The sequence below is a fragment of the Schistocerca nitens genome, chromosome 2 (genome assembly GCF_023898315.1).
Source record: "Schistocerca nitens isolate TAMUIC-IGC-003100 chromosome 2, iqSchNite1.1, whole genome shotgun sequence".
Lineage (NCBI taxonomy): Eukaryota > Metazoa > Arthropoda > Insecta > Orthoptera > Acrididae > Schistocerca > Schistocerca nitens.
The window spans coordinates 944,513,143-944,526,291 of NC_064615.1; the positions used below are offsets into that span (position 1 = coordinate 944,513,143).

The 13,149-nt window shown below is 44.6% G+C and overlaps 1 protein-coding gene across 2 annotated transcripts in view; it reads left to right on the top strand.

Annotated features, from left to right (window-relative positions):
• LOC126237272 (serine/threonine-protein kinase 26) overlaps nt 1–13,149 on the top strand; it is a 649,741-nt gene that overhangs the window by 315,032 nt on the left and 321,560 nt on the right. Inside the window, exon 2 of one of the 2 annotated variants that reach the window (XM_049947202.1) lies at nt 7,785–8,022. The exons of the other annotated variant lie outside the window; for it this stretch is intronic. Within the exon in view, the coding sequence (XP_049803159.1) occupies nt 7,912–8,022 (111 nt within the window). The 5' untranslated portion in view covers nt 7,785–7,911. The remainder of the gene's footprint in view (nt 1–7,784; nt 8,023–13,149) is intronic. 2 annotated transcript variants of the gene reach the window in all.

Consider the following 13,149-nt stretch of genomic DNA (forward strand, 5'->3'; position numbering starts at 1 on the left):
TTTTTATTCTCTCCCATTGTGAGTTAAAATAAATAAACACGCATATGACTTACGGCCTTTTGTTTACCTTTGAAATAAGTATCGTGTGGCGTTTGCTCATATCCAACACATTAGAAACAGCACTCCATATAATACATTTCAGTATAACAGCATATTGCATCATCATCATCATCATCATCATCAACGGTTTTCAGCACCAGGCTGAGTCTGTTTGGAACATAAGTCTCGCCATCTAGTCCTCCTTTCCGACCATCTTTTCTATGTTCACCCTGGTCCACTACTCGCCTCTTCTTTTTTTCTCAGCGCACTCTTCCACACCATTCAGCCATCTATCCGTTGGTCTTCCTCTTCGTCGTTTCCTCCGCATCTCCATGTAGTGTATCTCGTTAAATCTAAGTTTTCACCGATACTGTTAGGCTACCTGCCTCTGTTTCAAGCTTTCGCCGCCTCCCAGGAATACCAATAAAAGACTGCATGCATCTTGTTATCAGAGTTACTTGTGTGTGAAATCAAGAAAAATATGATACGCCGTATACTGGTTGAAATTTTCAGCCATCGAAACAAGTAAATACAGTTAACTACCTCATAATCGTGTGAGAGTTACGCCAGTGCAGGACACAAAGTTACACGAAGTGTATTGCGCCGCAACAAAGCATGTCGTAGCTACAAATTTAATTTTGATTGATCGAGTTGAAAAAGCTCGGTTTTTAAGCTGTGTTTTTCATTCGGTTCTCGTAAATGTCGCGATAAAAGTGATCGCGTTATAAAACTTTCCGTATTTAAAATCCTTTTTCCTTCTGTTCTGAAACTTTTTTCGCTTCTGAACTGCAAGCTCGTTATAAATTCCACTCGACGCGTGAGCAGAGCTTTAAATTATGCACAGATGTACACCACTAACTTTCCTCCATTAGCCCAACTTCGTGCCCGAGTGAACCAGCTGCCGGAGAACAGATCGCGTGCAGAACTTCGGCAGTTCCGTTTTTCTGTAATGCCGTCGCTTTAATTTGCACTAGTCGTGTATTACTCATCTGAGATTAATAACGAGAGCAACACTATTGGTACCAGTCCTCCTGTTCTCGAATCCATGTTGCTTGACATGTAAGCAACACACAACGTAATTCACTGTTGCAAGTGTCTAGAATCGCCTGTCTACGTCATAACTGCTGTAGGAAATAAGGAAAAGAGTCTGTCCGTTGCGTCGACGATGGATTGATCAGTGGCAGGATGTAAGCTCGGTTTGGGCTTTTCAGCCATGTCCTTCTGTATCTGCATGACTACTCAGCAGTTCGCGCATGTGTATTCGGCAGACGGTTCATACAACGACTTTCAAACTATTTCTCGACTGTTTTACTCTCCAGTAGCACCAGGGAAAAATGAACTTCGAAATCTTTATGTGCGAGCTGTGATTTCTCTTTATTTATTACAAAGGTTATTTCTCTCTGTGTAATTGAGAGTCAACAAAATATTCTGGTATATGGAGGGGAAAGTTGATCGAAATTTCGTGGAAATATTTCGCCCCAACCAAAACCCCTTTGTTTTAGTGATTGCCTCCCGAACTCGCATATCGTATCCGTGACAATCTCTCCGCTATTTCGGGGTAATACTTGAAGTTTTTCTATGTTCTCAGTTAATCCTATCAGGCACGGATCCCGTGCCGCGCACAAATACTATAGTATAGTGTAGGCAAGGTCTTCAGAAGATTTGTTGCATCTGCTAAGTTTCATTATATCCCTTGTGGATGTTGAATTACGACTGTGATTTAAATTGGCAATTTATTACCAGATAAGTAGCCCATCGTCTAAGCATTCGCCAGTAAAACGCAGTATTTGGTTCAAATTAGTGTGATTTAACGCAGTTATTTTAGTTGACATGTGGATGACATCACAATTTTTATTGCTGAGGTTCAGTTCCTACTTTTCCAGCCATGCAGATATCTTCCCAAATTGTTTTGTAATTCGTATCAATCGTCAGATGACTATAGTAGGTGGTAAGTGACGGTATCATATGCAAACATTGTAACATGGGCACTCAAACTGACTCCTAAATCGTTTACACCGATGAGTGCAGCAGAAGACCTCTTCCGCTACCTTGGGGAACCGCGGATATAACACCAGTTTCATTTGATGACTTCCCGTCAATTACTACGAACTGTGATCTTTCTGACACGAAATCCCCAATCCAGTCGCACTGTTGAAACGATACACTATCTGATTAGAAGTCGCTTATGAGGCACGGTTTCAAAACCCTACTGAAAATATAGTACGGACACGGCTTGAGAGCCCCTGTCGATAGCACTCATTACTTCTTGTGAATAAAGAGGCAGTTGTGTATCGTAAGAACGTGTAAGTTGTGTAACGTCAGCACGCCGCTTCCGGGATTCGGGGAGAGAACCGGTCCCGGATCGAATCTCTCCGCCGGCCGGGGTGGCCGAGCGGTTCTCGGCGCTACAGGCTGGAACCGCGCGACCGCTAAGGTCGCATGTTCGAATCCTGCCTCGGGAATGGATGTGTGTGATGTCCTTAGGTTAGTTAAGTTTAAGTAGTTCTAAGTTCTAAGGGACTGACGACCTTAGAAGTTAAGTCCCATAGTGCTCAGAGCCATTTGAACCATTTTTTTAAATTTCTCCGGCGGATTAAGGCATGCGATTGTCGGGCTGATACCCACGTTCCGCCTCAGTTACACTTTTCGCAAACATTCCGAAAACATTCCTACACTTCCACACACGGGATAACACTAACGCGGACAGACGGGGTACACACATTCCGTCCGGGAGTAATGGCAGTTTTAGTTTCTTAGTAAGGCGCAGATGGAAACAACAGACCGATAGTGGTATTTTATGCGCTGTGTTAAAATATTATAGAGTTTTGCAACAAATTTTACAGCAAGGTTCGTTTGAGTAAATCACCTGACAGCTGTCATTGTTCTTACGTTTTAGCTGGAGAAGCTTAAAGCAGTTAAAGGCCAAAATTGTATTAGAATGAAATTTTCAGTCTGCAGCGGAATGTGCACTGATATGAAACTTCTAGCAGATTAAAACTGTGTGCCGGAACTCAGGACCTTCGCCTTTCGCAGGCAAATGTTCTGTCGACAGAGCTACTCAAAGACGGCTCACGACCCGTCCTCACAGCTTTACTTCCGTCAGTACCTCGTCTCCTACCTTTCCGACTTCAGAGAAGCTGTCCTGCGAATCTTGCAAGACTAGTACTCCTGAAAGAAAGGATATTGCGGAGACTTGGCTTAACTCCAGCCTGGGTTATGTTATCAGAATGAAATTTTCACTCTGCGATAGAGTGTGCGCTGATGTGAAACTTCCTGGCGGATTAAAACCATGTGCCGGTCCGACACACAGTTTTAATCTGCCAGGAAGTTTCAAATTTTACAGTAAAATGTATCGTCGTAAAAGAAACAATGCGAACAGGAGCGGATTACCCTGTTTCAAGAGGCCTGAGCGGTCTGTAATTCCGTTAATCGGCTAAAGAAACATTGTCTGATAAATGGAGCGTGCTGTAGGTGATTCATATTTATTTCACAACCGCTATGTCACGCCACGATGACGCAAACTGAACGTTTGTGAAATTTCCCGGCTTTTTCAGTAGTATGGCGTATCGGGATTCGAACTCAGAACTGTGCTGTTAGAGGGCAATGCTCTCACCACTGAACTATCCAAGGAAGACCCAAAACCTGTCCTTAAAGCTCCCAGTCTGCTGGTACCTCACTCCTGTTTTCGCAACTCCTCCAAGTCTGTCATATATGGTTGGGTGGACACTCCATAAAGAAAAGATATGACGGCATAGGAGAGAGGTAATGGCATAATCAGTTTTTTTTGCTAAGCCGATGGTAGTGTCAATGAAGTCAAAGGTCCGTGAGAGCTGTCAGAGGGTAATTTCTTTCGCTACACAGATTAGGATATTGTACTAGCAGTTGACAGAGCGACTCCCCAAGTTTCTGCCATTAGCCGGCGAGAGGGGCGTTGGAAAGTGACGAAACATACAGTGCTCTACGTTCCATAATCGAGTGCGTTTGGCAACCGTTTTCGTAAAATATCTCGAAATAAAGTTTGTATGTTTTCGTATGTTTCAATAGAATATAGATGACATTTTCATAACGTTGTGTTATGAGCTATATGTACATTACGGGAACGTTTTATATCATTCTCAGCAGACGAAGTAGTAAGCATATTGACGAAAAAGAAAAGATACTACTTTCACATATGGCATGTAAGATGAAAAAAGAGGTGGGGCCAGTGAGACTGGTACAATAACGTCCCGATTATGCACCAAAGATGAACTCGAAAGCACAGAACTAACCGCTTTGTTCAGTTTCTCATACTTGGTCGCATATACTGCCACTAGCGCATCTGTTCCGAATGCCAGTGTCCGTCGCTGCATTAGTTCGAAGCGAAGGCCTCAGTGCTGACGCAGGTTCTGTGGGTCGAAACTACGTTCACGGTGAAGGACGCTAGACTTATGAAAATTTTATTCGCTCTGCGCTCGGTCAAAGCATTCTTTTCTGAGTATTTGCCCCTTCGACTGTGGGCAAGTGTGGAAACTTGAAACGAATACTGATTTATGTATACCTACGGTCCCAATATTATCTTGTCACCCGACTCCGTAACCGAGGTTGCTGTGCGGGTGTGCTCGACTCTGAGGTAAGCCTTTTCGATTGCTGGTGGTTATTGACATGTTCATTAGCAGCATTTTGTCGACAAGAGGAGGGGGGAGTTGGCAGCGTATATTTCCTGATCGCCAATCTTTGCACCAATGTCCTGGGTTAAATACCAAACCTCGCCGCAGTCTCTCTTGAAGTGAGAAGGTAATCCGTTCGTCGGATCTCGGCCTCCACTTTGGTGCTATTTGAGAGGAATGGTTTATGTGCCGGCACCGGGTTTCGCCCTCGGCCTTCTCTCACCCTCATCATACAACACAAACCTAACATTACGCTATACACGCGTCCACTTCACTCACCTACAAATAAACATACGGTGCAACTGTCGCGCGTCCGCAGGGCAAATGCACAGTGTGCGCCGAGGAAGAACACCCTTTCCGAGAGGCGGCTGAACCCGCACTGTGGAATAACATAGTTAACAATGCCGTACAGCATTTACATTATCGTGTCTCTTTCTTTGTACATTTTACTGCTATGATTCAAGATTTACATACGTATTTTAATTCCCAAAGTGAAGGAAATGCGCCGTCCCATACGTGGAGTGAAATATCGTGGAGAGCGATGGAAAGTCCCGTATGATGCACCAATGAAACGACCTCAACAACATCAAACAAGTCCGGCGCGTCCAATGTATTTTTACTCCGTAATTTTTTCCCCACATCTCCAAAATGGTTCTATTCCTGAATATCTCTCTCTCTCTCTCTCTCTCTCTCTCTCACTCACTCACTCACTCACTCACACACACACACACACACACACACACACACACACACACACACACACACACATATACACGCACGCTCGAGGGAGGATTCGAACCTCCGACGGCGGGAACCGCGCGTACCGTGGCAAGGCGCCTTTGACTGCGCGGCTACCCCCGCGCGGCTGAGCGCAAGTAAATGTGGTTGTATCGTCGTCACGGATTAACAATAGTAATTATTATTAATTTAATGATAATTTGAGAAAACTGAATTCTTATGTTCAAAGACAGGCCGTGACAAAGATCTCACAGCTAAATCGTCTCTAAAAAGTAAAAAAATAATTGAGATTAGTCCAAAACCTCTTCAACAAAAAAATAAATGTCAAGACAGACCAAAATTCGTCACTAAACACAGTCATAAAATCATAAGTCGTCTATGCAAGAGAAACACTGGCAGTTGAAGAAATCAAAAAAGAAGAGCGAAAGATCATTATGAAAATTGTTCGAGCAAGTCATGGCCGTGACGGTTACAGGCTAGAATGAAACAAAACAATAGAAAAGTTTTGAAACGCCGAAACTGACATTAAGAAAAGACGAATGTAATTCTTTGGTCATATCAACAGAATAACACAAAAGCAGCTGAAAAGCAGCGCGGAGTGGCCGAGCGGTTTGAGGCGTCCTGTCGCAGACTGCGCGGCCCCTCCCGCCGGGCCGGCCGGTGTGGCCGAGCGGTTCTGGGCGCTTCAGTCTGGAACCGCGCGACCGCTACGGTCGCAGGTTCGAATCGTGCCTCGGGCACGGATGTGTCTGATGTCTTTAGGTTAGTTAGGTTTAAGTAGTTCTGAGTTGTTGGGGACTGGTGACCTCAGATGTTAAGTCCCATAGTGCTCAGAGCCATTTGAACCTCGCGCCGGAGGTTCGAGTCCTCCCTCGGGAATGTGTGTGTGTGTGTGTGTGTGTGTGTGTGTGTGTGTGTGTTTGTGTTGTTCTTAGCTTAGGTTAGTTTAAGTAGTGTGTAAGTCTAGGGACCGATGACTTAAGCAGTTTGATCCCTTACGAATTCACACACATTTGAACATTTGAAGCCGAAAAAAAGGCATAGTGGATGATGTAACATCACTTAAGAACTCACCATCTTAGTTGAACGAAATCCGGAAGGGAACTCAAAAACGCAAACTTACGACCAACCGACATTTTACAAAGAGACGTCTTCAGATACAAATAGATAAATGGGCAGTGGTTAGTCTACCACAACATTACTGCACCTGGCAGTGAGAGCGCTTCGGACGGCTTTCCTTCCGTTTTTATCGTGATATTTCGCAAGTACACGCTGAAGCTCTTAACAGTGTATGCACAGCTGACCTGAAAGCATCGACAGTACGATGCGTTTTCTATTTCACCCACGTAACTGTTTCCGATAGCGGCGGCGGGAGACTAAGTGCAACAATATCCTGCTTGTGTAGTACATCATAGCAACCAAAACAGAAACTATGCAGACCAAAGTGGTCAGAACAACGTAAATAAGCCTTCTCGGGAAGAATGAAAGCGTATTGGAACAATAAGAGGAACCTAAAAACGGTTGGTTGAGTTATTTGCTTAACGTCTTCCATTTATCGGGAGAATTCGCTAATAATGATGATGATGATAATAATAATAATAATGAAGAAGATAGGTGGTGGATGCGTTACATTGTGGCTATATCACTCAATATATAGTAGCTCCGGTTCTTTGAAAGGGAAGTTGCTGGAAGTCACACTGATAAACACGTCCATAATTACCTAAATTCAGTTGTTTTTTCCGATACTTGTGACCTGTAAATGCTCTTCGACAGTGAAGGCTTCTTGGTTATCTCCTTCGGTTGTTCTCCAAGTATCTTGTATTCCATAGTAAACATGTAGGTGAAGTGGGCTTTGCTCGATAGGGACTGTCAGAACACATGTGTTCTCTGGCTTCGTTGCTACTCGATCGTATTCAGATGTCACGCTTCAGATGTACGACACGTATTTTATATACCAACGCCATAATCAAACGAATCGATGTGTTGCCGTTATGGCTTATTCGCTGAAGTTTACTTTGTGTAGAGGTCATATTGTTATCCTTGTGCATGCGCAGAGTCCGAATTCTCCTACTGCTCTAAATGACACAATTGGGTCCTCATCGTTGACAGTGCTCCGTTTGGTCACTAGCATTACTTGTGCTTCACCGCTGACGTTCGCTTCCAGTTGACTCGTCATTTAATGTTAGTTGCCGCTGCTACGGAGACGTTTGTGTTTTTCGCATGCGATCCTCTCTGTCTTATTTGAAAGCATGTCACCTTTCCGAATTCTGACAGTACGGTCTGAGTGTAGGAAGTGGATTGTAGCGCCAGAGCTGTAGCGGAGCTGGTGGAGATTTGCAGTGAGTGCGGGCTGTTGGGTAGGGCGACGGGAGTCGGGAAGGCAGCAGGTGGTCGGTCCGCGGTGGGCAGCCGGCGAGGCCGCGGGGGCAGGGGGCGCGCGCGGTCGTGCAGGCGGCGTCTGGCGGCGCTGCTGCTCGCCCTCAGGAACATGGTCCTGCACACGGACAAGCCGCAGCAGCGCGGGCTCGGCGCCACCGCCACTGCCGGCGCCAACGCCAACAACAACAACCCGGCCGCGGCCGTCACCGCCTCCGCTCTGGTGAGTATCGCTTCAGCACTGCCAGACCGCCGCTGAAGGGCTGTGTTTGAACGCGACTCGATCTGTTCGAACAGTTCACGTTGCATTCCGGCCAATCTCTGGTTCTGTTCGATCTTTTGATCGACCTGCAATCTAGTGACTGTGTTTGGTACTATCGCAGCGACCTTTCTTTTAGCGTTGTTAATGCACTATGGATTTTAATAATAAAAGTAACGGAAACATGGATTGAAATATCGTCTATGGTCCACGTAATACTTATTAACAGCGACAATTAATAGGTAACTAAAAAAATATTTCAATCACGATACTCATAAATTCTCGAACTTTCGCCCGTCCTTGTGATGTAATGACATCTGCTGGTACCATCTCTTTGATGGGTCTTGCCACGGTAATTCATTCACGCGATAAAAATTAGCCATTTTATTACGATATACCGGGTGATCAAAAAGTCAGTATAAATTTGAAAACTGAATAAATCACGGAATAATGTAGATGGAGAGGTACAAATTGACACACATGCTTGGAATGACATGGGGTTTTATGAGAACCAAAAAAACTACAAAAGTTCAAAAAATGTCCGACAGATGGCGCTTCATCTGATCAGAATAGCAATAATTAGCATAATAAAGTAAGATAAAGCAAATATGATGTTCTTTACAGGAAATGCTCAATATGTCCACCATCATTCCTCAACAACAGCTGTAGTCGAGGAATAATGTTGTGAACAGCACTGTAAAGCGTGTCCAGAGTTATGGTGAGGCATTGGCGTCGGATGTTGTCTTTCAGCATCCCTAGAGATGTCGGTCGATCACGATACACTTGTGACTTCAGGCCAATAATCGCACGGACTGAGGTCTGGGGACCTGGGAGGCGAATGACGAAAGTGGCGGCTGAGCACACGATCATCACCAAACGACGCGCGCAAGAGATCTTTCACGCGCCTAGCAATATGAGGTGGAGCGCCATCCTGCATAAACGTTGTACGTTCCAGCAGGTGTTTATCAGCCAGGCTGGGGATGATGCGATTCTGTAACACATCGGCGTACCTCTCACCCGTCACGGTAGCAGTTTTGCTGTCGAGCGCCATCTGTCGGACATTTTGTGAACTTTGTTTTTCTTTTTTCCCTAATAAAACCCCATGTCATTCAAAGCATGTGTGTCAATTTTTACCTCTCTATCTACATTATTCCGTGGTTTATTAAGTTTTCACATTTATACTGACTTTTTGATCACCCGGTACTTCGTTCGTTCGGCACTTGATTATTGATTAATTTTCTGGATTGTTTCATCTGAATGTTGCCGTCTTGTGTCAAAATTAACATTTTGTTAACTGTTGTACGTGCTATTTTAATACGTGAACAGGGATAGAGTTGTCATTTGTGACCTACTTGGTACATAATTACGGCCTCTCATAAACAAAACAAATATTGTCTTGGGTTCAGTCAAGTTATATTTTTTGAAGACAACATTTTCGCTCTTTTTTTTACCTTTACTTAAAAATCACATTTTTTTTCGTATCCACACATACCGATAACATACAAGAATCGTAAATTTGTTCAGTCACTGTAAGAGTTTGTGCAGTAGTAGGGTGTAACGCTATTTCGTGCAGTGTTTCACCAGCGTGTCAGATTTTAAACAGAGCCATAACGTAGTGTAGGCCTAGTTCGTAGTTTCTTGCGTAAGGGAGGATATTAGTGTTTAACGTCCCGTCGACAACGAGGTCGTTAGATACGGAGCACAAGCACCATTTAGGAAAGGATGGAGAATGAAATCGGCCGTCCCCCTGGCATTCGCCTTAAACGGTTTTGGGAAATGACGGAAAACCTAAATCTGGATGGCCGGACGCGATGCCAAGCGATGTCTTCGGATGTTTTGGACATGAAACCTGTAGCAGCAAGGTTTGTTCAAACATTGATGAATTTCAGCCAAAAAGAACATCACGTGGACGTCGCTCAGGAAATGCTGAATGAAGTCGACAACGATCCAGAACTTCTGAATAAAGTTATAATAGGTGACAAAACGTGGGTGTACGCGTATGATGTCGAAACTAAGGTCCCCTTATTCCCAGTGCAAACTGCTTGAAGAGCCAAGACCGAAAAAAACTCGACCAGTTCGATCACATGTGAAGACTTTTCTCACTGTTTTCTTCGATTACAGTGGGATAGTGCATCTTAAGGTCGTATAGTCATAAGGAATACTACCTGGAAGTTATGCGCCGTTTGCGTGAAGCAGACCGAATAAAACGACCTTGATTGTGGTAAAACCACTCTTGGTAACTGCATCACGATAATGCTCCCGCTCAAATCTCAATGCTTCTTTGTGATTTTTTGCTAAAAACAAAATCGTTATTATCAGCCACAAAAATCGCCGAACATGGGCTCCTGCTACTTCACCCTATTCCCGAGGCTGAAGAGAATCATGAAATGTCGTCGTTTTGCCACCATTGATGAGATTAAAACAATAGCTGAAGGAGCTGACCCCATAGCGAAAAGTAAGTTCCAGAAATGCTTCCAAGATTGGAAAAATTGCTCTCAAAAGTGTATTATATCTGAGGGGGATTACTTTGAAGGGGACGAAGTTGATGATGAATAAATAAAGATTCTTTCAGAAAACAAAAATTCTCATTACTTTTGGATCACTTCTGATACATGTGTAACAATGAAGCCTCGCACACTGCGGGAGTGAACCTGTAACCACGCCGCAAGATCGCGGCGAGAGATTTGTGCTCGCCTACCATTTGTGCTTGGCAGCGATCTCGCCAGTCTTCGCAAAGCAGCAGCAGTTGTGAAGGAATGGGACAGTGCGTATGTGTTCACAGCAGTTAACGTCAGTCACGGATGCAGACAGTTTAGATGTAGAATTGTTTATCTAACAGGATAAAAAAAATGTTCAAATGGCTCTGAGCACTATGGGATTTAACTTCTGAGGTCATCAGTCCCCTAGAACTTAGAACTACTTAAACCTAACTGACCTAAGGACATCACACACACCAATGCCCGAGGCAGGATTCGAACCTGCGACCGTAGCGGTCGCGCGGTTCCAGATTGTAGCGCATAGGACCGCTCGGCCACCCTGGCCGGCTCGAACAGAATACTCTGAAATATGGAACACATCTCGCAAGCAGTACGTTGATGATAAGGATGAAAAAGAGAACCGCGTGGTTTCAGGTGTTTGAAAAGTTATGTGAGGGTACTACAGCGAAACCGGATCAGGAGATAAATGATGTGGATATTACTGTTAAAATGTTTTGTGGCGTTTTTTCTCGAACGTGACCATTAAAAATTTTAAACAGCCCTATCCATCAAATTCTTTGCTTTGCAGAGAAGACCCTTTCATTTGAATGGATAAACCTCCTGTCTGTAACATCAACAAATTTCCGTCTTTTACAAATGTTTGTATTGCTGTTGTCAATCAGCATTTTACATCTTTCGTGCTCCCGTCATCAGTTATTTTGCTGCCCAAATAGCAGACCTCATTCACTACTTTTAGTGTCTCATTTCATAATCTAATTCCGTCAGCATAACCTGATTTACTAGTCAGTTCGCCGGCCGTGGTGGCCGAGCGGTTCTAGGCGCTACAGTCTGGAACCGCGCGACCGCTACGGTCGCAGGTTCGAGTCCTGCCTCGGGCATGGATGTGTGTGATGTCCTTAGGGTAGTTAGGTTTAAGTAGTTCTAAGTTCTAGGGGACTGATGACCTTAGACGTTAAGTCCCATAGTGCTCAGAGCCATTTGTACCAACTAGTCAGTTCATTTTTAGATGTACTAAGGAAATGCTGTACATTTCAAAATTATAGTGAAGACTTCAAACAGTAGGAGACCAAACAATATGAATGGTTTCAAGAATTTTCACTAATTAAAAAACTGAGACAGGGTTAGGATTGTAACTACTCCAACATTAACGATAAACGCCCTGTGGCAGTGTAATTGTATTTAGAAAGATTCCGAGATATTGCCACCGGCAACAATAAATAAGAGGTGCGAAACTGATCCTTGCAACGCCCACGGAAACCTACACCGAGGAAGACAGGAAAAAAAATTAGAAGCTACGTAGATCTAAAGTGAGATTATAATCAAAACACTTCAAGTTTCCGAAGAAATAAATGTTTATTTGTGTTAGTTAAAATTTGTCACGTCCTTCTGGTGCTAGCTGAAGGCTCAGTGAGCTCACAATTAGCCAGAAAATTACCTCACGAAAATTGGGATAAGACTGAGACTGGTCAGAATTCCACTCGCGCACATCGAAAACACACTTGGCAGTTGCTTAAATATTTCCACGCGTATCGATCATCTTTGCAACAGAAACCGGAAACACGCCTTTTCTTGTCTCGCCGGAAGCAAAAATCGTTTTACCAGAACTCGGCTATCTGTGTGGCCAGACCAAAAAAAGGGAAGAGAAGCCTGTCCTAATCAAAATTTGAAACAGATGACTACTCCTCCGAAACCTCGTCTTAACAAGCTCTGACGTATGTTCAGGTAACATTATTTATCTTTTCAGAACGGAAACAGGAACTAGTTTATCTGACTTATCTGAACGAGATGCCAAGGATATGGGACCGTCGTTGTGCAGTTTGGCAAATAAATCTCTGGGTCTTATGTGAAAGAGAAGAAGAGACTTGTGAGCTCGTTTGCGGGCAGAGGATGCTGGCAGTGAATGGTTGCTGCAGCACCCTCGTGATCTCGTGAGCCGCCCCAGCTTGCGATGATTCGATCGCTGGAGGAAAGAGAGTGGAAACGGGAGGGCCACCTCGTTCGATATCTCGTCTCGCACACGCACCGTGGCTCGCCGGCAGCTACTTCAGCCTGCGACTCCAGCGCTTTGCCCGCTGTCGGCGCCTTTGTCCGCGCTCTCCGCAGGCGGTATCGGACAGCCGTCACCGCGACTACCTGACGGCAGGGGGCGCGCCTCATACAGTGCGGCCGCAGCCGGCGTCTGTCGCGCCCTTTGTGCCGCTCTCTCCTGCTCCGAGAACAAAGACCAAGGCATCTTCTTCCCCACTCGGAATCTGGCGCCTCGTAATTCACTTTGATTTCTGCGTCGTCACGCGGTGAATGACCTCCAGATTTTTCATCTTCTTTCCCATATTTGACGGCCCTCGAGGAACGGGTGGACTCTTTTTGCTTCAAA